The sequence below is a fragment of the Carassius gibelio genome, chromosome A23 (assembly GCF_023724105.1).
Source record: "Carassius gibelio isolate Cgi1373 ecotype wild population from Czech Republic chromosome A23, carGib1.2-hapl.c, whole genome shotgun sequence".
NCBI classification, from domain to species: domain Eukaryota; kingdom Metazoa; phylum Chordata; class Actinopteri; order Cypriniformes; family Cyprinidae; genus Carassius; species Carassius gibelio.
In genome coordinates, this window is record NC_068393.1 from 12,500,834 (window position 1) to 12,522,735 (window position 21,902).

At 37.8% G+C, this 21,902-nt stretch overlaps 2 protein-coding genes across 2 annotated transcripts in view; one reads left to right on the forward strand and one right to left on the reverse strand.

Moving 5' to 3' along the window:
- LOC127944538 (kelch domain-containing protein 8B) overlaps positions 1 to 11,842 on the reverse strand; it is a 92,823-nt gene extending 80,981 nt beyond the window's left edge. Inside the window, exon 1 of the mRNA XM_052540544.1 lies at positions 11,528 to 11,842. The gene's annotated coding sequence lies outside the window, so the exon portion shown is untranslated. The remainder of the gene's footprint in view (positions 1 to 11,527) is intronic.
- A 6,672-nt stretch (positions 11,843 to 18,514) lies between these two features.
- LOC127944532 (amphoterin-induced protein 3-like) lies at positions 18,515 to 21,674 on the forward strand. The gene has a single exon (XM_052540536.1). The coding sequence runs from the start codon at positions 19,114 to 19,116 to the stop codon at positions 20,548 to 20,550; it is 1,437 nt and encodes a 478-aa protein (XP_052396496.1). The 5' UTR covers positions 18,515 to 19,113; the 3' UTR covers positions 20,551 to 21,674.
- Positions 21,675 to 21,902: the final 228 nt, after the last annotated feature.

The window sequence follows — 21,902 nt, forward strand, 5'->3', positions numbered from 1 at the left end:
CACGAGGGACCCTGAGACAGGTGCAGTCTTCATTTTGGCACATTTCTCAGTTTCAGACAGTTAGAGGCCCTTGAATCTGCCGAGCACACAGCAAGACCGCATGCATACAGCTCTTAAAGTTTATAAAATCCACAAAAGACAGGAAACTTCAGTGTTACTGAAGGTTTGAAGCATCAAAATAATCACATTAAATGAAATCAAAGAGAGTCAGCAGAAATCAAACACAGAGATGCAAAATTACGCTGCAAAACAAACAAACAAAAAAAAAACATTTCTTATTGGGTATTTCTTTTTGTTTTCCAGATCTAAACATCCTTGAAACAAGTTGTCAGTGGAGATAGGAATTAACTTAATTCAGTGTTGATAAATCAAGTCTTAATATCATAAGAACATTATGATTTATGTTAATAGTTTTGTTTTGAGGAGGTTTACATATTGTTACTGGAAAGCAATTAAAAAAAATACTAATTAAGAGTACTAATTAAATACTAATTATTTGACAAATGGCATTATTGTGGGTGAGTACAAAAGATAAAAGCCTGCAAAGACAAAAGAGGGTCAGCAAGGGGAAAAAACAGCTTCATATCTCTTATGCCTGCCCTCCTTTACACTGCCAGGATAATGTGTGTGTCCTTGTTGAGCACTTATTTGTGAACGGTAAGAGGCAGAAACAAACAAACAAAAAAACAAAAAGATTCTTTCCCTAATTAAACCTGTGAACTCTGAAGGCTAAGACCTCCGGAGCATCATGCCATAACTGTATCCTCAATATGACAGAAACCACATTCTCAAAGGAAACCAAGTGGAGAACAGTGGCATCATGACAGACAGACCAATTGAGAGACAGACAGACAAACAAACAGAAGACAGTGCTATTATGTGGTGGAGAACACGATTTTACAGTAATTCATTATGATGCTTAATTAATAGAATGAATTATAAATGCTAAGCAGAAAATATGGATCATTCTGATCCCTGATCAATACAGTACTGAGTGAAAAAGATGGACTTGGCCTTGGACTCAGCTGACAGTTTTCCAGAAACATGCTGTTGGATGAATCAAGTTTTCTGTACAAAACAGTTCTTGGTTTCAGCAGAGCCTCCATGTCTGTCTTCACTGTCTGTGCTGGAAGAGACACAGAGGCATTATTCTCTCTTAAAGATGGGTTCAAGTCCATGCCTGAGCTCCAGATAACATTTAGAATCAGATCAGCCTTAATCCCAAACTTCATGATTGAGCCAGGCTCAAAGAGCGCATTGTCTTTATCTGTTCCCATCATCCCTTCACAGTCTGATTTTTCATGTCTGCTATTGCTTGTGTTCATTCCAAGCAAATGCACACAACAATACTGATCCTTTGTTTCCATTCTCCACCATCCTCTCCTGTCTCAGTCTCTCCCTTCATGTTACCATTGACAGTCGTCGATCACAGGAGCCCCCACATTTCTCAGGCGTTTAGCCTTTGGCACAAAATGATTACTTCTGCATGAGAGTTTTTCAGGGAAAGAGAGCTGAGCCGATGGGGCACTGGAGTAAATGCAGCATGCAGGGTGTGTTCAAACAGCAGAGTTACACAAAACACTGAGACTCATGCTAAAAGCCATGAAAACATACTGACTGCATTTCTTCTATAATGTGAGGTCCAGTGGCAACATGTCAAACATATTTGATGCAAGTATACTCATAGCTAGGGTAAATATTTAAACTGGTTCCGTCCTAAGGTACAGTGCTGGATAGGGTGACCACCCGTCCCGCGTAGAGCGTGCGCTCACAGTGTTTGAAGCCCAATTCATGCGTCCCGCAAATTGAGACTGTGTCACGCATAATCAATGCTTGCTCAAAAAAAGTTGGTCGCTCTATATCCTCGACCCCCAGGCAGCCAAACGAACATTACTTGACAGTTCAGCACTACTGCGAGAGCGAGAGCGAGCGAGTTTGAATGAGAGATGAAGTTTACATCTTTATTATTTCTGTTTAAACGTTTTTCCTACATTGTTTATATAAAAATATGTTATGTAGGCAATAACTCAGTTTACTATTTGACTAATTTACTGAGGTGGCATCGTTGTTAACTTACAAAAATGATGATAATTTGCTGGATAATTTACATTTTTCCGTTAATAACAGTGTAAGGGAAACAGGTCAATTTAGCTCAAAGGGAATCATTTAAGATTTTAAAGAGAATTTGGACAGAATCACTGTTTCACGGCTGGTCACGGAGACGCCCTGCGATTCAGTGAACTAGCCGTTTAACATCAAAATCTGCGCTGGATACTAATATCCAAACTATAGTAAAAACACTATTAATTAGCACAGTAACAAGATCGGCAGTTTAAGACATTAACTTGTAAGCACAAAACACAAGATACTTCTCTTTTCAATATGAATAAGGCTTTATTAGATAAATCTAAGACATATAAACTAATCTAACACATAAACGCACGCACACACACATTCACACAAGTTGCAGGAAGGTCGAAAGTTAGGGAAAGATGAGTTTAAGAGAATGGAAATATGGAATCCCAAGTTAACAGCAATACGTTAAATTGCATAGACATGAACAACCATCAATCACGTAATTAGCCCTTGCATTGAGTTCCTCAATGGGGTTAAAATTATATTAGATACACCAGCACAACAAATATCTGGGGATATGTTGCCTTCGTTTGCTGTGAAAGGGACTCCAGTTGAAAGGGGTATCCCGGTGTCGCTGATTGGCTGGAAGTTCAGTTGGCTGAAGTGACGTCTTGGGGAGCCCGTGCTTGGGCGTTGGCTGAAGCTGGAGTTGTGTGGCTGGTTGGAGTTCAAACGCGCAGACGAGGTCGACGTTACAAAACTTAACTCAGAACACGAAACTCTCAAACGGAAAAGAAAAGAAATAAAGTTTGACGAGACTAGGTTGTGTTCCTTCTCATCGTGGCATAGTAGCAGCAGGCAGGCACGCTGGAACCGCGCTCAAAGAACAATGATGACTAACCGCATGGCTAGATGCTACAAGCTAAAGCTAGGTAGCAAAGCTACAAGCTAAAAGCTAAGAGCAGGCATGACTAATAGCATGACTGATAGCACGAGCAAGGCTGGAACTAAAAGCAGACTAAAAGCGAAATTACATCGTGTCCAAAGTATTTAAACTTCCTTGTTGGCCACCCCTCAAATGTTGCCTTGACCAATCAGATATGGTCTTGGGTCTGGGGTCATAAATCATTTGTTTATCTTACCAAGCATGTGGTTCTTGCCTCACAGGATCTAATTTTGGACATGATTCCTATAACACAATTATGATATATTTTACAAATAAATGATTGTCAGGACAATATCAAGCAAGAAAATTCGATTATGTCAATACTAGACATGACTATGTATCCTATAGTTATCAAAAGACATACACAATAAGTGATTATACATGATAGTCAAATGTGTGGGTTACACATAAATGAATAGGTAGTTAAGCAATGGAACGATTCATTAAGAAGTCTTTTTTGAGTTCATTCTGGTCCATATCTATGTACAAGAAGCAGTTTCTTTGCCATTCTCTGGCAAAGGGATGTTCTGTGAAGACAGAGGTTTAAAGCCCTTCCCCCTTAGGAATTTCAGTCTGGTTCTGCTAGGTGTGGGGGGGGGGGAAGTCAATGGGACTTGTGCAGTACTCTCATGGGTTTCCATGTGATGTCCAGCGTTGCATTTCAATTATGAACAACAAATTTGACAATCTCTTCTTCGAATTGAAATTGTAAATAAATGCTCTAGTGGTGTTCATGTTGAAAGCTGTTGTGTGAACAAGTTGGTTGGTAATCTGCTTGGTGCTTGTGACACTAGAACTGATTTATGACTTCCTGAGGAATTCAGCTCATGTTTCAATGCACACAGCTCTGATAGACTCTTTAATTTGTCTGTTCGACTCATTTCTGCTACAACAGGTAGTGTATTCTGATGTAAAATTAACAGTCGCCTGAGGACGATCAACAACCATCTTATCTGAGCTCAAAACGTTGCTTGAGCAAGTGTCAAGATACTAAAAGTAATAAATACATAATTATGAACGTTTATGTGTGTTTATTTTTGTTCTCAATACGTTATTTTAATATATATATATATATATATATATATTAGTATTATTACCATATACCATCGATGAAACCACAAAGATCACGCGGGAGGTATGTATAACTGCAATATAAGTGATTTTGAGTATTATTGCTAGTATTATTTTCTAAAATTAGGTACATGTAGGGTGACCACCTGCTAATAAGCCCAAGGAGGGACAATGTGGGACACCCCATGGGCAGACAGACTGACTGATTTCTAGCACATACCACCTTACATGGTATATTAATAATGCCCTATTCCCCTAAATATGTGTAATTGCTGATGTATGCTCATGACAGAATTGACAGATGCACTTCCACTTACGATTTACTTTAGCTATTTTATTTATTTTTCATTACAATTTATTCACTTTAAATAAATTATAATATAAATTTATAGGATTAAAATGAATTGTAGTTGCTCAACACCACAGGAACAGTGGGTTTTTTTTGACAAAAAAAGTCTAACATCACAACTCAAGGGAAGGGAATTCACTCATTCACTAATCCCTATATAGTGTATGGCAGTTGAGTTCACTATATCAGGAAGGAGTGAACAAATAAATAAGTGAACGGATTTGGACAGTGACGTATAGCCTACACTGCACGTGAGCTGTTCCAAAAACATTGCCTTGTGTACTTTTATATTACATGTACTGGATAAGCATTTCAATGATTTCATTTTTGCTTTTCAGCTGTGAAAAAGTATCAAAAATGGAGGAAACAGAACTAGGTAAACAGAGTATAATGTAAAATAAACAAAGACATTTAGATATAATGGCCTGGGGATGCAGACAAAGAAAGAATCGTTGTATGAGTGTGTGTGTGTGTGTGTGTGTGTTAACACCGCAGCAAATATATCCTAGGATTCCCTTGGTGAATCAACGAATCAAACGATTTACTGCCTCACCACTCAATGTCTCTGCTAGTCTACTACCAAAAGCAGAAGACAGGATCAAGTATAAACACACTTGTTTTTCCATCATTTTGGATAGACCTGTTTTTGTACAGAGCTAATGATAGTTTCTGTTGTTAAGTCTGATATATCAGCCAATATTTGTCATTTTTTTTCTCATCACCATTGGATGATTAATATAAGAATCCAACACCTGAGCTTGAAAACATGGGAGTTTGCAATCTCTGTCTCTATTAGTTCAGTGTACACAGTTTTGTGTAATAATTGAAAGGCAAGTGCCATAATACTTTATTAATTCAGCAAACACATTTTTTAACAAGTCTCTTAATATCTACTAGACATTTAATGCAACAAACTTTGCAAACTGGCGAATCCAGCTGTTAGATCTTCTAGTGCACATAACCTGTAGAAAACATGTGCACTCAGGAATATATACCATAATTCAAGTTATGTGAATTGGGATATAAGGGCTACTGAATTTGATCTAGTTTTGGTTTCAAATCAAAGTTTGTATTATTGGGATTAACCTCAGAGTCAGGTCAGTTTATGGTTTACAACTCTTTTTTAAACATGGATTCCATATGGAAATGGAGAAAACACTCCAAATGCTTGGCCCTATTACTGAGGGCCTAATTTAAGCAAAACCTGACTCCGGTCTTCAAACACATTTCGTGTTGTGGAACAGTTAGCGTTTTATTTATGTGACAATCTCACATTGAAGGGCACAAATTCCAAGACAACTTCTCTCTACAGCCTGTAAAACCTATCATTATCTCTTAACTCCATTATGCACATCACTACAATAGTAAGTGATGATTATACAGGAAATTTATGCAACGAGAACACACTGTCTCACAAGACCGAAGAGGTTATTCTAATGCCTACCCTGAGGGGCCCTGCACACATTCATCTTACTGTCCATGCACCACAAAGAGAGAAGAAAAAGATCGCTCTTCTACTTTATCTGATCCCTGACCCCACAATCTGTTTCTTAAGAGATAAAAGAAACAAGGCGGAAAAAGAATAACCCATCATTAAGTGAATCACAGACTTTATAAAGATGCTTTGTTTGAATAGAGTTTTGTGTGTGTTTATGTAGTGTTTTGAAGGGATAGTTAATCCAAAAATGAATATTATGTAATCATTTACTCACCCTCATGCTGTTCCAAATCTGTCTGACTCTCATTATTCTGCATAACAATAAAGAAGATGTGTTTGTCCACACAATGAATGTCAGTGGTGTCCAAAACAGCATTAGCCATCATTGACTTTCATTGCATAGGGAAAAAAGGACATTTTTCAAATAAACTTTTGGAAGGTTTGAAACAACATGACAGTAATTAATGATGAGAGAATTGTCACTGCAAATCGCTGTCAGTGTGAACGGCCCTTCTCTGTGTCCTTGAGTACGCTGTGTTCCTACAGGTTGCATCAGGAAGACAGACCCTGTGTGCTCTCTACCATATTTTAACCTCATCACCTCACCAGCATCCGAAGTGAAGCAGATTTTAAGGGGTTGAGTCTATATTGAAATGCAAACACACCCAGAAGGATTGAATAAATACAGAGCATAAATGAAATGTCACAGGTCTGTGCAGCCATCTCTGTTAAACTTCTAAAAACTTGCAGAACAGCACTTTCCACAGTCTCTCAATGTCCAGGATTGCATGAAATGGCCCATTTCACTTCCTCTGCTTACTTTTCTGGCTTTTTCACAGAGAGCTCAAGGTGACGTGTCTTTTTAAACACTGCCCTTTTGAAATACTCTGGATTGTCTATAGCTGGACATTGAGCTGGAGTAGCTTTAATTAAAAGAACTCTCAAGAGGCTGTAACACATTAAAAAAAAACTCTTCACAGGTTTAGATGAACATCATAAATACCAGGGTTGTGTGTCATTCAGAACTGAATTGAAATGGAAAAGCCTTTACAATTCATTGGGAATTGAGGTAGCAAACAAGATGCAGACTTTATTTAAATAAAAATCTAAATAATAAAAAAATAGAACAGAAATAAAATAATTCCTACCGTTCAAAAGTATGGAGTAAGAGTTTATATATATATATATATATATATATATATATATATATATATATATATATATATATATATATATATATATATATATATATAAACTCTTACTCCATACTTTTGAACGGTAGGAATTATTTATATTATATATATATATACACATTTTTATTCAGCAATGATTCAGCTTGCATTAAATCAATGATCAAAAGTGATCGTACATATATTTCTAATATTAGATTTCTGTTTCAAACAAATGGTCTTCTTTATAACGTTCTATTGAACAAAGAATCATGTTTCCACAAAAATATTAAGCATAAACACACTAATACTCATAAGAAACATTTATTAAACAGTAAATAATCATAAAGGAATGATTTCTGAAGGATCATGTGACACAGAAGACTGGAGTGAAGATGCTGAAGATTTAGCTTTATCAAAGAAAACTGTACTTTTAAACTAAAATAATATTTCCCAATATTACAGTTTATATTGTATTTTTCATCAGATAAATGCAGCCTTGGCGAAAATAAGAAACTCAAAAACATTTTATAAACCTAAAAAAAAAAAAAAACTAGTGACAGAACCAAAGTGAAGTGTGTGCAATTTAGCGCTTTAAAAAATTCCCAAAGTTAAAAGAAAAAAACATTTTTAATGAGAGGGCAAGGATTATCATAGTACTCATCTGTAGTAAAGTGAAGTGATCAGACCCCTTGAGACACAGAACTGAAGACAGATTCCTTACAACAGCTCTCATAATATCTCCTCATTCCGCCCTAGAATTACTCACTCACACACACATCGTCATTGCACCATGTTCTTTGTGAATCTGAGGGACTTATATTACTATTTATAAGCAAAAACCTGTCGCATGTGTTCAGAAAAACTCAATATGCTGGGAAGATATGGAATTTGCATGCTGACTGATTCATGAACAGGCATAACCATACAAAGAAATAAACATTAGTCATGTTACACTTTTTAAAGTTTTCAGTAAAATTAGCTGCATTCAAAATATATTAAGAAAATACAAAGATATTCTTCATACTTGTATAAAGACTGCATAGTATGCAGAGGTAAGAAACTGTAATAATATGGTACTTTGAAATGGTATTAACTATTATTGCTAGTGTTTTGACACTCTTTTATAAGAATGTTTTACCTGCAGTACAGATTGTTGTGTCAGTTGTTTGTAGTTGTAAATATCCATTTTGACCAGCTTTCTTGTTGCCCTCTGTGTTCTAAGAACGACGTTACTGTTTCATGAAGTGAAAATCTCTCCAAACGACTCGAGTGAGCCGTTCAAATGAATCAACCTGAATCATTCACTTAAATTCACAGAACTGAACTCAAAAATGTGAATCACTCTGGTAAAAATGCAATCAGAAAAAAATAAGCGATACACGACATACTTGATAATGTATTGTGAGAGAAATTATGAGCTTTTGTGCCCTTTAAATGGAGTCAGAAAAATAGAAATTAATAGTCTCAAGTACACAATTTAAAGGAATTCACATGACATACACAAGTTTAGCGGAAAACAAGTCTGTAGTCAGCATTGTGCAAACACATAGATTAAACTGGTAAATCAACTCTAAAATATATAGTTGCCAACAATAAAATGTTTGTCTCAAACACACTATTAGGTTATAAACTGATATATTTCAAGCATAAGAATGCTATTTTAGAGTAAATGAATACTGTGGCCCTTTCTTCTCTCTGCATTCATATGAAAGTCACTGTTGCCAGCTAACCAACCTTTCACCAAACAGTCTGTGTATGCATAGGTGTGTTGGTGTACGAGTGGGTGGTGTGAAATTCAAAGCATATTAATGTGAGCATGTTCTCTGGATAGCTATTAACAAGTCTATAATTAATGTTGTAAACTCAGTAGGGTGTAGGGACTGTGAAGGCGACCCAGGGACTGCTGGCTAAGAGAGTGTACAGAGAGGCCATCCATCTCCTGTGAATGTAACATTTCTCTGTGGTGAAAGAGCACTTCACAGGAAGTTGGGCCCTTTCTTACACGTCAAATTGGAAGAGAATTACTACAAGCCATTATTAGCCATCTTCACATCTTCCCTCGGAGGAGATTTGAGACTAACCTTCATGAGCAAATATAAGGAAAGGCCAAGGTGAATATAATTAGAAATCCATGCACAATCATCGTCTCTTTTTACGTTTGCACTTTGATTAAAACAAATATGGGGCTTTTGACTTGGATTGCAATCTGTGTAACAATAAAAACGTGAACTGTGGGTTCTTTCAAGTTTTCCCTCATTCTTTTCTTAAAACGATTGTTGCACAGGCTGCAGTTTCTAGATATGACTCTCTGCTTCTGTGAATCAGCCCTTGAGCATGTCTCTTCATGGTTCCTGGGTTAAAGGGCTTACCAGTTCTCCGTTTCTGGGGACTTTGTGTTATTTAGCAGAATTGGTGTCAGGTCGCATTGAATAGGGGGCGAAGAGGCAAGTCCCTTAAATCCAGAAACTACAGAGAGTCATAAAAGGCTGCGTTTATTGGGAGCACACACAACTCATTACACTGCTCATTAATTACCAGAAGACAAAGCAGCCGCTTGCATATCAGCCTGTGGTGTAAATGGGAAAAAGTGCACGTTAATTTTTCTAATGATTATGCAAATGATCACCAAGCAGACGAAGGTTATCACGTCTGCACGCAAGGCAGTAATTAACACCTCCGGGGGATAAGCACGAGACGAAATCATTAAGCAGAAGAGTATAGTGTGATGCAGCAATGCATTTAAAGCATCACCTTAACAATCAAACACTAAGAGGTCAAACTTAAAGTTTGATATAGGAACTCACTAGTGTATTGAAATAACTATAGCATCTTAACATTTCACTGTTTGGGTTATTTCATTCTGATTTCTCACTTTTAGTGGTTGGAACAATTCAAAGTTCCTCTGATTAGTGGCAGGCTCTGGCTGATGTGACAAACTTGGTTAAAGCATTAGTTTACTGTAGAGGCAAGTCTATGCAAACATCTCTAAGTCAAGCTTTCACTTATTCTAACTCATCCATGGTCTGCTCATCATTACAGCATACATATAACATACCAAATATGTGTGCGTGTGTGTGTGTGTGTACTTACTTACTAATATTTTGGGGACTCGTTCGTACTCAAGTGAGCAAAAGCAGACAAAATTGCCTAAATTTTAAAAAGTGTATAAATATATGTATATAAATACAACAGAAGTCTATGTAATGTCCACATTTAGATAGTTAAGTAAACGTGTGTGTGAGTGTGTGTGTGTGTGTGTGTGTGTGTGACAAAATGAAAAAGTATTTACATACAATTTGTTATTCCAAAGACAAAATTGGTTTGTTCTTGTTAATATCAATCAAAATGTAGGCTGTGCTTTGCCTTAACCAATAGCCAAATAGCTATTTAGCAACCATTTTTTGCATCCATTCAGGTATGAAATACCCACCATCCAGGCAAATTTAAAAGGATGAAATAAAGTCCCACCCAATAAAACCGTCACTAAATCTAACACTTTAGACATGACTGCTAATATTGTTGGCTCCTGTTGTATTTTTTCCCTCACTGATGATTTACATTCAGGGATAGTTCACCCAACAATTTCATTACAGTCAATGTCTACAGTAGCTCACCCTCATGTTGTTCCAAACCTGCATGACTTTCTTTCTGCTGTTTAAAACAAAAGAAGATATTCTGGAGAATTGTACGGACTAAAACACTGAGACATTTCTTGGAGAACTTGGTTCAGATGAAGGCAGTGGAATTTACATCTGAAGACTACAAAAACTGATCATAAAAAGATGAAGGGCACAACCACGGGCTTCATTACTGTGAGCTTGTCAAATGGTTTAGCTGAAACAATCCCAAATTTACAATGCAGTCTGAGATGAAAGAGAACAGCCATTCAACAGGTGATCAAATTAAGCGAAATTATCGTTGTACAGTGTACTAAAAGCACATGTTATTAGAATTGTTTAATCGAGCGAATAATAAAGTTAGTTGCCTCTCACTAAACAACCATTCTCCATAATAGAAACGGCAATTCTCTTAACAAACCCTTGAGAGAATGTTCAGCATCATAACAGCTGGGGGTTGTGCAGTGCTGATCTAATGCGGAACAGCATCTCCAAACAGCCGTGAAAACACACCGAAGACAGACTGCAAGGAGCTGAATTATAATATAATAATACATTCTACATCACCGAAAACAACTCGAGATTAAATCAAGATACCAACGCCTCCAAGATCAGCTTTCCCAAACCACGACTGTTTGATACGCTTTCCATACGAAGGCAAAATATTAAATATAAATTGTAAAATAAATTAATTTAATATCGTTCAAACGTGTTTTCTTAATAACAAAATGCATATTATGAGCTCATATCAGAAACAGGCACAAATTGCAGTCAGCACATAGGCTAACCATGCGTCTCGAGCATATGCAAAATAACACGACAAACTTTCAATAATAACCGTCTCGTGCGTATTATTACCTTTCTGTTTTGTTTAGCTCGAGCGAATCCAGTCAGTCAGTGAATTAGCGCGAGCTTCTTCAAACTTCAGTCGGATGAGAATCTCGACGCGGAGACGGTAGCGTTCTGCCAGCGGTTAGTTCGCGTTTCGGGCAGATGCTTCTCGCACGAGTATCTCCATTGGCTCAGCATCACTTACTTCGCCCTCCCCTGAATGCTTACACTCGCTGTCTGCATGCTGGATACTCTCCGTAGGCTACCTCCTAGTAACTTTGACCGAAAACTACAGTGAACGCTTGGGATCACAACAAACAAGTTGGCGTTTTATGACGTAGCCTATTTTCAGGCTTGGTTTTGCAAAATAAATTAGCCTTTTTAATAATCTTGTACTATTATATGCAATGACAGAAAACGACTTGTTAACTAAAATATCTTCATTAATATCTGATTTCTTGATTCAGTGGAACTTAAAAAAAGTTTTTGAGTCAATCTTTCTGTTCTCGTGAAGCATAACAAGAAACACGTGTTGCCTCTAGAATGCGTGATCTAGACATTTTCGAAGATAATTCTTCGAAATGAATGATTGGTAACCTTGTTGGGATCCTCCCTCGAACCCTACTTGGCCTTGCATGCTCCAACTATTATAACAAATGACACTGGTTATGGGGTGATGTGAGTGACAGCCTCACTAATGATTCAAGTGCATCGACTACTGCCCCCTTCCTACTCCACTGGATATTTCTTAGGATAAATTGGGTTGATTTTTGAAATTTCATAGGTTAATTTTTTCAGTATGACCAAGCAAAAATAATATAAATAAACAAAACAGGTTCTATTCATGGTCTCTCTCTCTCTCTCTCTCTCTCTATATATATATATATATGTGTGTGTGTATATTTTTCTGCCTTCACTGTGTAAATTTCCTAGTAGAGGGTAGATAACAGAAGCCTATATGCAGACACATTTTATATGCAGACATATTTCTAAAAAATAATCATCCGTGTATGGAACCACAAGTGAAGTTTGACTTAAAGAGCAAAGCAGCTGAATCAGTCATGGGTCTGTATCCTTGGAAATGGGGCGATAATGTAAACCTTCACATTATTTTGGAGTCATTAGGCAAAAACACTCCTAACTGTGCTATAGCCTAAAAGCAAGATGTACTACGCTTTAAATGTGGGCTAATTATGCAACAGCATCTCATTTATAGCCTGTGATGAGAAATCTCTGACTGCCACAAATACAATTAATGAGCAAAACACACATTGGGGTAATGAGTTAAAATTAAAGTTTGTATTTGTGAAACAGACAAATAAACAGGCTGCCAAAATTTGATCCATTCACTTTTAAGAAAAGGACTGCTAAAGTCAATTGTAATTCAAATCTTGTGTTAAAGACATTTCAAAAGAAGAGAGTGAATAGTCTCTTTTGCCCTGCTAATTGTTTGCACAAGCAATGACAGATCTTATTGTTACAATATATTGAACATGATAAATAAACCTCCAGTCACTCTGAAGAACAGCTGAGTCTTGCACACTAACAATATCCACATGAACACACCACACACACACACACACACACACACACACACACACACACACACACACACACACACACCAACACACACTCAGCCTATTCAGTGTAACTAATTATGACTCTCCTCAATGCATCCTTGGTCAACTCGATCAATTGATCTCCTTTGTATCCAATCAATCCCCTCTGCAGTCTCTGTGAGAGTTCACTGCTGAAGAAGAAGGTCAGCAGGAGGAAATTCATGCTTGAATCAAACTCCTTAACAACTGCACTGACAAGCCAACACAAACATCTTTAACACCAAAAAATAGAGTCTAAAAAGCTAACATTTCATAACGTGTTTGAAATACAAAAACCAATCCAATTAAGGTATAGTAAAACATGGTTAAAAAACTGCTAATTCAAAAAAAAAATAATGTGTTCATCAGTAGTTAATGCAAAGGTGAAATGTTGAGTAAGCACATCTTAAAATTGAAATGCTTTTTGTAAATCCAGGGATCAAATACTGGGTTGCTTCTCAATTGTCTATGTAATTACAGCCACCTGACCAGTGACTGTCTTTGTGTGAACTGGAAGACTTTCTGAATGTAGTATGCGGTATATATTAGAAAAAAAAAATAATAATAATTGGGGTGAATCAATAAATTATGATTTTTTTTTTTTTTTTTTTTTGCTATGGTGTGAATAATATGCAATCATGTAATCAATAAAAAAGTAATTTACTGCTATTGTGTGAATTATGTAATCAATAAAAAACTAACTGTAATCTGAGATGCCACCTTAGAAATATCTAATGGAGTATACAAGGTGCATCCCAATAAATTAGAATGTTGTGGAAAAGTTAATTTATTTCAATAAGTCAAATCAAATTGTGAAACTTGTGTATTAAATAACTTCAATGCACACAGACTGAAGTAGTTTAAAGAGATACTTAACCCTAAAATGAAAATTTTTGTCATTAATCACTTACCCCCATGTCGTTCCAAACCTGTAAAAGCGCTGCTCGTCTTCAGAACACAATTTAAGATATTTTGGATGAAAACCTGGAGGCTTGAGACTGTCCCATAGACTGCCAAGTAAATAACAGTGTCAAGGTCCATAAAAGTTATGAAAAGTCGTCGTCAGAATACTCCATCTGCCATCAGATGTGCAATCTGGGTTATAAGAAGCAAACACTTTTTGTAAGCGAAGAAAACAAAACACAAGGATGTGCTGTTTTATTTAAAATAAAATATGAATACACGTAGAAACAGCGCATCCTTGTGGCGCGGATGACAAAGAAGAATATGTAGCATGGTGATATGAACTGACACAGAGGAGGCCGTTGACAAAGAAATTGACAGTGTTATTTACCTGGCAGTCTATGGGACAGTCTCGAGCCTCAATGTTTTCATCCAAAATATCTTACATTGTGTTCAGAAGTTCAGAAAAGAATGGAGCTTTTGCGGGTTTGGAACGACATGGGGGTAAGTGATAATGACAACATTTTCATTTTGGTGTGGAGTAACTCTCAAAGTCTTTTGGTTCTTTTAATTGTGGTGATTTTGGCTCACATTTAACAAAAAAACCCACCAATTCACAATCTCAACAAATTAGAATATGGTGACATGCCAATCAGCTAACCAACTAAAAACACCTGCAAATGTTTCCTGAGCCTTCAAAATGGTCTCTCAGTTTGGTTCACTAGGCTACACAATCATGGGGAAGACTGCTGATCTGGCAGTTGTCCATAAGACAATCATTGACACCCTTCACAAGGAGGGTAAGCCACAAAAATTCATTGCCAAACCAGCTGGCTGTTCACAGAGTGCTGTATCCAAGCATGTTAACAGAAAGTTGAGTGGAAGGAAAAAGTGTGTAAGAGAAAGATGCACAACCAACCGAGAGAACCGCAGCCTTATGAAGATTGTCAAGCAAAATCGGTTTAAGAGTTTGAGTGAACTTCACAAGGAATGGACTGAGGCTGGGATCAAGGTATCAAGAGCCACCACACACAGACATGCCAAGAAATTTGCTGAAACACAGACAATGTCAGAGGTGTCTTACCTGGGCTAAGGGGAATTAGAACTGGACTGTTGCCCAGTGGTCCAAAGTCCTCTTTTCAGATGAGAGAAAGTTTTGTATTTCATTTGGAAAGCAAGGTCCTAGAGTCTGGAGGAAGGGTGGAGAAGTTCATAGCCCATGTTGCTTGAAGTCCAGGGTTAAGTTTCCACAGTCTATGATGATTTGGGGTGCAATGTCATCTGCTGGTGTTGGTCCATTGTCTTTTTTGAAAACCAAAGTCACTGCACCCATTTACCAAGAAATTTTGGAGCACTTCATGCTTTCTTCTGCTGACCAGCTCTTTGAAGATGCTGATTTAATTTTCCTGCAGGATTTGGCACCTGTCCACACTGCCAAAAGCACCAAAAGTTGGTTAAATGACCATTGTGCTGGTGTGCTTGACTGGCCAGCAAACTCACCAGACCTGAATCTATGGGCTATTATCAAGAGGAAAATGAGAAAAACCTGGGCTTCCAGACCACCTCAGCAGTGCCACAAACTGATCTCCTCCATGCCCACCCGAATTGAGGTAGTAATTAAAGCAAAAGGAGCCCCCACCAAGTATCTTCATATATCCAAAGACTTAAACTACAGCCTTGAATTTAAAACACGAGTTTCACAATTTAAGTTGAATTACTGAAATAAATAATCTTTTCCACAACATTCTAATTTATTGAGATGCACCGGTATACTCTAGTAGATATTTCTTAGAATACAATATGTTCATTCCAATGTGTTTTTGTTATTTTCAAAAAAATAATAATATAAAATGTACAAAAACATTACAATTAAATTGGATTTTGAGTAATGTGTATAAAAAACAATATACATACTAGAAAAGCAAAGGATTTCTGTAAATTGACTTTTTACTCAAAGCTAGTTTACTAGTCAGTGTCCCATTCAACACAAACACACTGGGCTGATAGTCAGTATCACATAAGTTATCACATATGCAAGTGCTTCCATCTACTGGTTATTTATATGAATAACCTATTTGATTGCAACATCTATGCAACTCTAATATATGAAATATTATAAATATACAATTATGAACATTTATTTAATGTTGTTGAAACAATATAGTATTGAAAAATACCACAGTAAACACTGTTTTAAAAAAAGGGTTAGAAAAAAAAACAACTTCAGCTTATGTCCTGCTAAAGCGCGCGTTTAAAGAAATGTTATTTTTCAAAAAAAAAAAAACCGCTTCCGCTTATGTGATGGAGATCAAAATCAAAGATCAAAAACTGGCAAACGTTTTTCCACAAAGAAAGGCTTGGACTCGAAAGGTCGGCGAAGCATCAATTTGAGTATAAATCACAGTGTATTAAATGATTTGTCGTCACAGAAAAGGTAAAGCTGCAGTCCCACTTTTTTTCAGAGCTTCTCACTTTCAGTGAATGACACACATTCAACGTTTCATGAGCCCACATCCTGAGGGAGTGGAGTAGATCTACTGTGCTAAGCTGTCTCCAGTCATTTACTGGAATACTGTAAGACATATCAGTGGGTTGGTCTTGTGTGTGGGAGTACTCTGTGCTTTTGTCAGTGTGACTGCTGCCAGCTATCTCTGCCATGTGTCAGTGTTTCTGAAGAGATGCCACCCTAACAGAATGACACTCTATAAAAACAAACATCTTAATTCCATTTCACACTTTAAGATTTGTCACATGATGCGACTGATTATCTTGCCTTCACTCCAAGATCCATTATATTCTAAAACATTATGCTTGCATGGGCCTCATTTTGTACCCATCTAGTTCTACTGAAAAGCTTGGACAAATTAACTGGAGATGGATGTCATTAGGTAATCATTTATAAAATAGGGCAATCAGAAGGTTTGCCTCCAGCTAAGTGATCCATAAGACGGATAGATAGATAGATAGATAGATAGATAGATAGATAGATAGATAGATAGATAGATAGATGTTCAGCTAATAAAATTATACTGGAACTTGTGTGTAATGATACATATTTCAAATCATTTAGATGAAATATCAATGGGCCTGCTACTATTCAGATGTACTAGTGTGGGTGATACACTGTGACAAAGGCACCTGGAAAAGCACAAACAAACCAAAACCAATTCAGTGTGACAGCAATCAGCTCCTTCAGGACCACCATGACCATGACAATCAACAGCTGCCAAACATCGCCTGTAGGGCCCTAGGATAATGCGGAATCCAGTCATAAAAATGGAATTCGCGGAATGTCACGGAATTTGTCAAATTTTGAATGAATTCATCAAAAGTAGGTCATTACACTTAAATCATATTGTGATATGGACTAGTATCGGTAAATATTAAACCGCAAAAGACGATTTAAATATGAATCCTGTATGATATGTGTGTCGCTGTTAATGAATGGCACAACAGACACGTGGTTTCGTTTACTTAACACATACTGAAGCGCACATGACGCTCGCAGTGATTTCAGCATCTCACTTAATGAGAACATAAACACATGGACAACATTTCCAGACCTGCGCTGAGAGTCACTCATTGAGCATTTTACCGTTTGATTTGAGTAAAACTGGCCTCACATCACATACACAGAACTGTAAAGGTAGGCTATTCACGGCAACCCATAAAAATAAAAGTCAAAAGTTTGAAGACATTGTGCCTGTTCAGTAGAATGTACATAGCCTACTACTACTATTAAAATTAAACAAAATTATTTATTTAGGAATAATCACACATGTCCCCTTTGTTTGCTTAAATTTAAATAATTAAAAGATAAATTAAATAATTTTTTTATGCCTACATTTGATAACCAGAAAAATGTAAATACACAACACACAATTTCTGTGAAAAAAAGGCTACTTTAAGGAAAAAATAATAATAATAAATTACATTTTTTATGCATTCAAATAATTACACATGCTAACACACAGAATTTGGTAACAATCAAAAAATATGGTGAGAAAAAAAAAATTTAATAGGGCCCTAAACATGTAATTTTCGTTAAAATTTTAATAAATTGATGTGAAAATGTATACGTTTCATGATTTTAATTAATTAAACATGCTTTTTGATTAATAGAAACTATTGAACTAACTATTAAAAAGAGAAAATTTTAAACGTAAAAAAAAATTTTTTAAGGAAAAAACATAATTTGTAAAAAATAAAAGGGAATTTAGGAAAAAACTAAAATTTCATAGGGAGCTACGCCTGGCAGCAGAGATGAGGGGGAGTCAAAGCTGCGGTCTCTAAGCTGACTGGTACCGCATGCTATACAAACAAATTCTCTCTCTTATCTAAGTCCAAATGTTTTGATGATTTTCATGAAATGTAAGACTATACAAACAGCATCCTAAATCCTGTTATGAGATGTGCTTAATGGAGGAAAAAACTGAAATGGAAAAAGACAAATCCAGAGGGGATTAAAGGAACCAAAGAGAGAGAAAGATAGAAAGAGAGAGTCACATCGGGAATAATCACAGCGTGAGAGGAAGAGACGTGAGGCGGTGCTATGAGTAGGAAGCAGAGGCAAGGATGGGAAGAGATTAGTGCTGTGCGCTGTGGGCTCATCACTCAGTGAAAGGACACTCTGCAAACAACAAGAGCTCACAGCCGCAGGAGAACCGGGAAAGGTGCGAGTCTCACTTTAGAGATATATTACACTCACTGGAAAATGCTTTGGACTTTTCAGACAAGGATAAATTGTTTGAACAACTTCTAACTATGGATTGACAGCAAAGTGAGAACAGAAGAACCGGATCTAAGAAGGTTCTGAGAGACTTTTTTTGGGGGCTTTCCTGTGTATGTTGTGCTAAAAGAGTAGGTTAATCAATGTAATACATTCATTTTAAAAACATGTTGTAATTGCATACGGTTTTATTTTTAGTCCGTTCCCTGCCCCAGATACTGCCCATCTGCAGGGTACAGAGAAAATTAGATAGCCATCTGTGAAATATTGGAAGACATGACAGATGTAAAACGACCTTTGTAGGATTTCAGAGCAGAGGGCTTCCTGTATCAACTGTGCCGGCGCTGTTTCTAGTGTAATCCTTTTTATGTGCAACAAAAAGAATGACTTTTACATCTTGCGTGGTTTTGATCTCACTCTTGGTTCGGCTCTCGGGGGCTATTTGTCCTCAGGGCTGCCTGTGCGTCTCTGACGTATTGAACTGTGGTTCCTCAGGTCTGGATAGATTCCCTAACCCGCTTCCATTCACGACTTCTGTCCTGGACCTCAGTCATAACAGACTAACATGGCTGGCAGCCGGCAGCTTCTACGGGCTCCCAAGACTGCAAACTTTGCACATGTCCCACAACCGCATCTCCTTGCTCAGCCCGGGGGCATTCCATAACATCAGCAGACTTCGATACCTGGACCTCTCTTCCAACAAATTGCAAGTGGTGGGGAAGTATCACTTCCAGGACCTGCCAGCCTTGGAGGTGCTGTTGCTGTACAACAATCGTCTAACCCGCGTGGAGAGCAACACCCTAATGGGACTCGGCAGCCTGAGGAAGGTTTACTTCAGCCTCAACCAGATCACAGATTTCCCGTTCTTCTCGATTGGGAAGCACAGCCACCCCGACCTGGTTACACTGGACCTCTCCTCAAACCGCCTGTTTCGTTTGCCTATAGATGACATTGTAGTGTTGCCCGCTGCAGTGCAAAGAGGCCTGTTCCTGCACAACAACAGTCTGGAGTGCGATTGCTCTATGTACCGCATGTTTTGGCACTGGGAGCTGAAGGGATATCCAAGCGTGGACGACTACAAGGATGACTACAAGTGTCTGATGTACGGTGAGCCTCAGATCTCAATCAACTTTCTGCGCTCTTCGCACTTCTTTGAGAACTGTACGATTGGAAAAATGATATCCCTGATATCCCCGAAGGCTGATAAAATGGTTTCCGAGGGTGAACAAGTGAGGCTGGACTGCACTGGGACCCTAAACGGCGAAGACCTGTCTTACAGCTGGATCACTCCGCATCAAGAAAACATCTCTCAGCTGATCCAGAACGGATCTCTGCGTCTCAATCAAGATGGCAGCTTGGACATTCTAGCGGCCCAGTCCATAGATTCGGGGGTCTACCAGTGCACTGCTGTGGATAACACGAGGATGATCAATGAGTCCCGAGAAGTGAATTTAACGGTGGTAGCCCAGCGCACGGAGGAGCCGTTCAACATCGGCTACACCACTCTTCTGGGCTGTGTGGTAACGCTTGTCCTCATACTGATGTATCTGTATTTAACCCCGTGCCGTTGTGGTTGCTGCAAACCTCCTCCTTCCTCTCCGGCCATCTCAACCTCTGGGGAAGACCGCTGCACTCTGGCGTCTATCTTTGCAGCTCCTTCGACTGATCGACTCAAGAGCAAGTCCCAGTCGGAAAGGCACGTAGTGTTCCTTGAGCCACTCCTGATGGGGGAAAATGGCCATCCATTTGTCGTTGAACAGTCTACAATTGAATGGGACACAGAAAACTTCATAATTGGAGAAAGAAATGACTCGGAGTAGCAAATCTGTGACGTCGAAATCCTGCAAAATTGCCTGTTTGAATCATAAGGACAAGTATCACAAATGAATCTCTCATAATTCCCTAATAAATTATTTAGATCCTCAGATTTAGAGTATCTCCAGTCTCACAGTATTAAGTGATCCATTTGTTAATGCTGAATGCGTGCGACTGTGCTCCTAGTGATCCGCTGAAAATCCAGTGCAGTGAATTTATCATCTTTGAGACCCAAGAGCATATATATTGTATTTGAAGGTTTGAAAGAATCAAAAGTTTGCTCTGTAAATCTTAACAAGAGACACTGACTGCTACGACAACAGCAAGGTGGCTCTATTTAAGGTGGCTCTAATGCAGTGTTTTATTTGTGCAGAAAACAGTTAAATCAGTGGTGCCTCCGACACAACTACAGATGATCTATAAGATGAGTGACCAACCACAAGCTCTTCTTGTCAGTTAAAAAAAAAAAGAAGGCAGTCAAAAACATCTAAGTGCTGTTAATTTGATACAATAAGCAGACAATGACTTAAAGAGAGGACAACAGAAGGCCTTCTGGATCCATTGAAGACTGAGGTTTAATCTCTTCAGTTGCGTCATTGCCATTAGATAAAGCTATTCCTTTATGTCAAGAAAATATGATGGTTACATTTTTGTGGTGAACCATTTCAGTATGCAAAAATAAATGTTTTCTATAGCCCACACCAAGCAAATAACTCCACAACTCCAAGAAGAGACATGATAAGTGATGAAGAAAAAGCAAAGGCAATGTAGTGATGTCTGTTTATGTCTGATATTATTCGTCCTCTCTGCACTTTGCATTAAGCAAATTGCTCTTTCATTACAGGGACATGCTTTGGGAGAGGATTAACAGCCCTTCCAGAATTTTCCCTCCCACACCATGCACTGTATGCAAACTAAAAGCAAAATATGAAAATGAAAGAACACCACAGCAAAGGTACAGAGTTAATCCACGCAGCCCATATCCAGATGTGATCAGATTTATCTGTGGCAACCCACTTTCACATTCGTAATACGTCGACATGTGTCCCCTGGCTGTTCATCTGTTGTGCCGCCCTGTCAAATCATGCTATGTTATCAGGTGTATAATAAATACTTAAAAAAAATCTCACCTATGTGATCATGCACATTAGATCTTTTCCTTTTTAACTTGTACATCCTTTAACAACAAAACAGCACTTACGAAACTGTCCAATTAATCAGACTGATTCTGTCAACTAACTCATCACATTTGATGTGGTAAACATCAAGTCTCCCAGAAAAACAGCATTTGAAACATTCACTTCACTACAGTTTTGCAGTTATATAACCATGACTGTCTCATTACAGCCTTGCCTTT

Excerpts from the sequence above, each read along its gene's own strand:
- LOC127944532 (XM_052540536.1), top strand. The coding sequence starts at position 19,114 with ATGACTTTTACATCTTGCGTGGTTTTGATCTCACTCTTGGTTCGGCTC.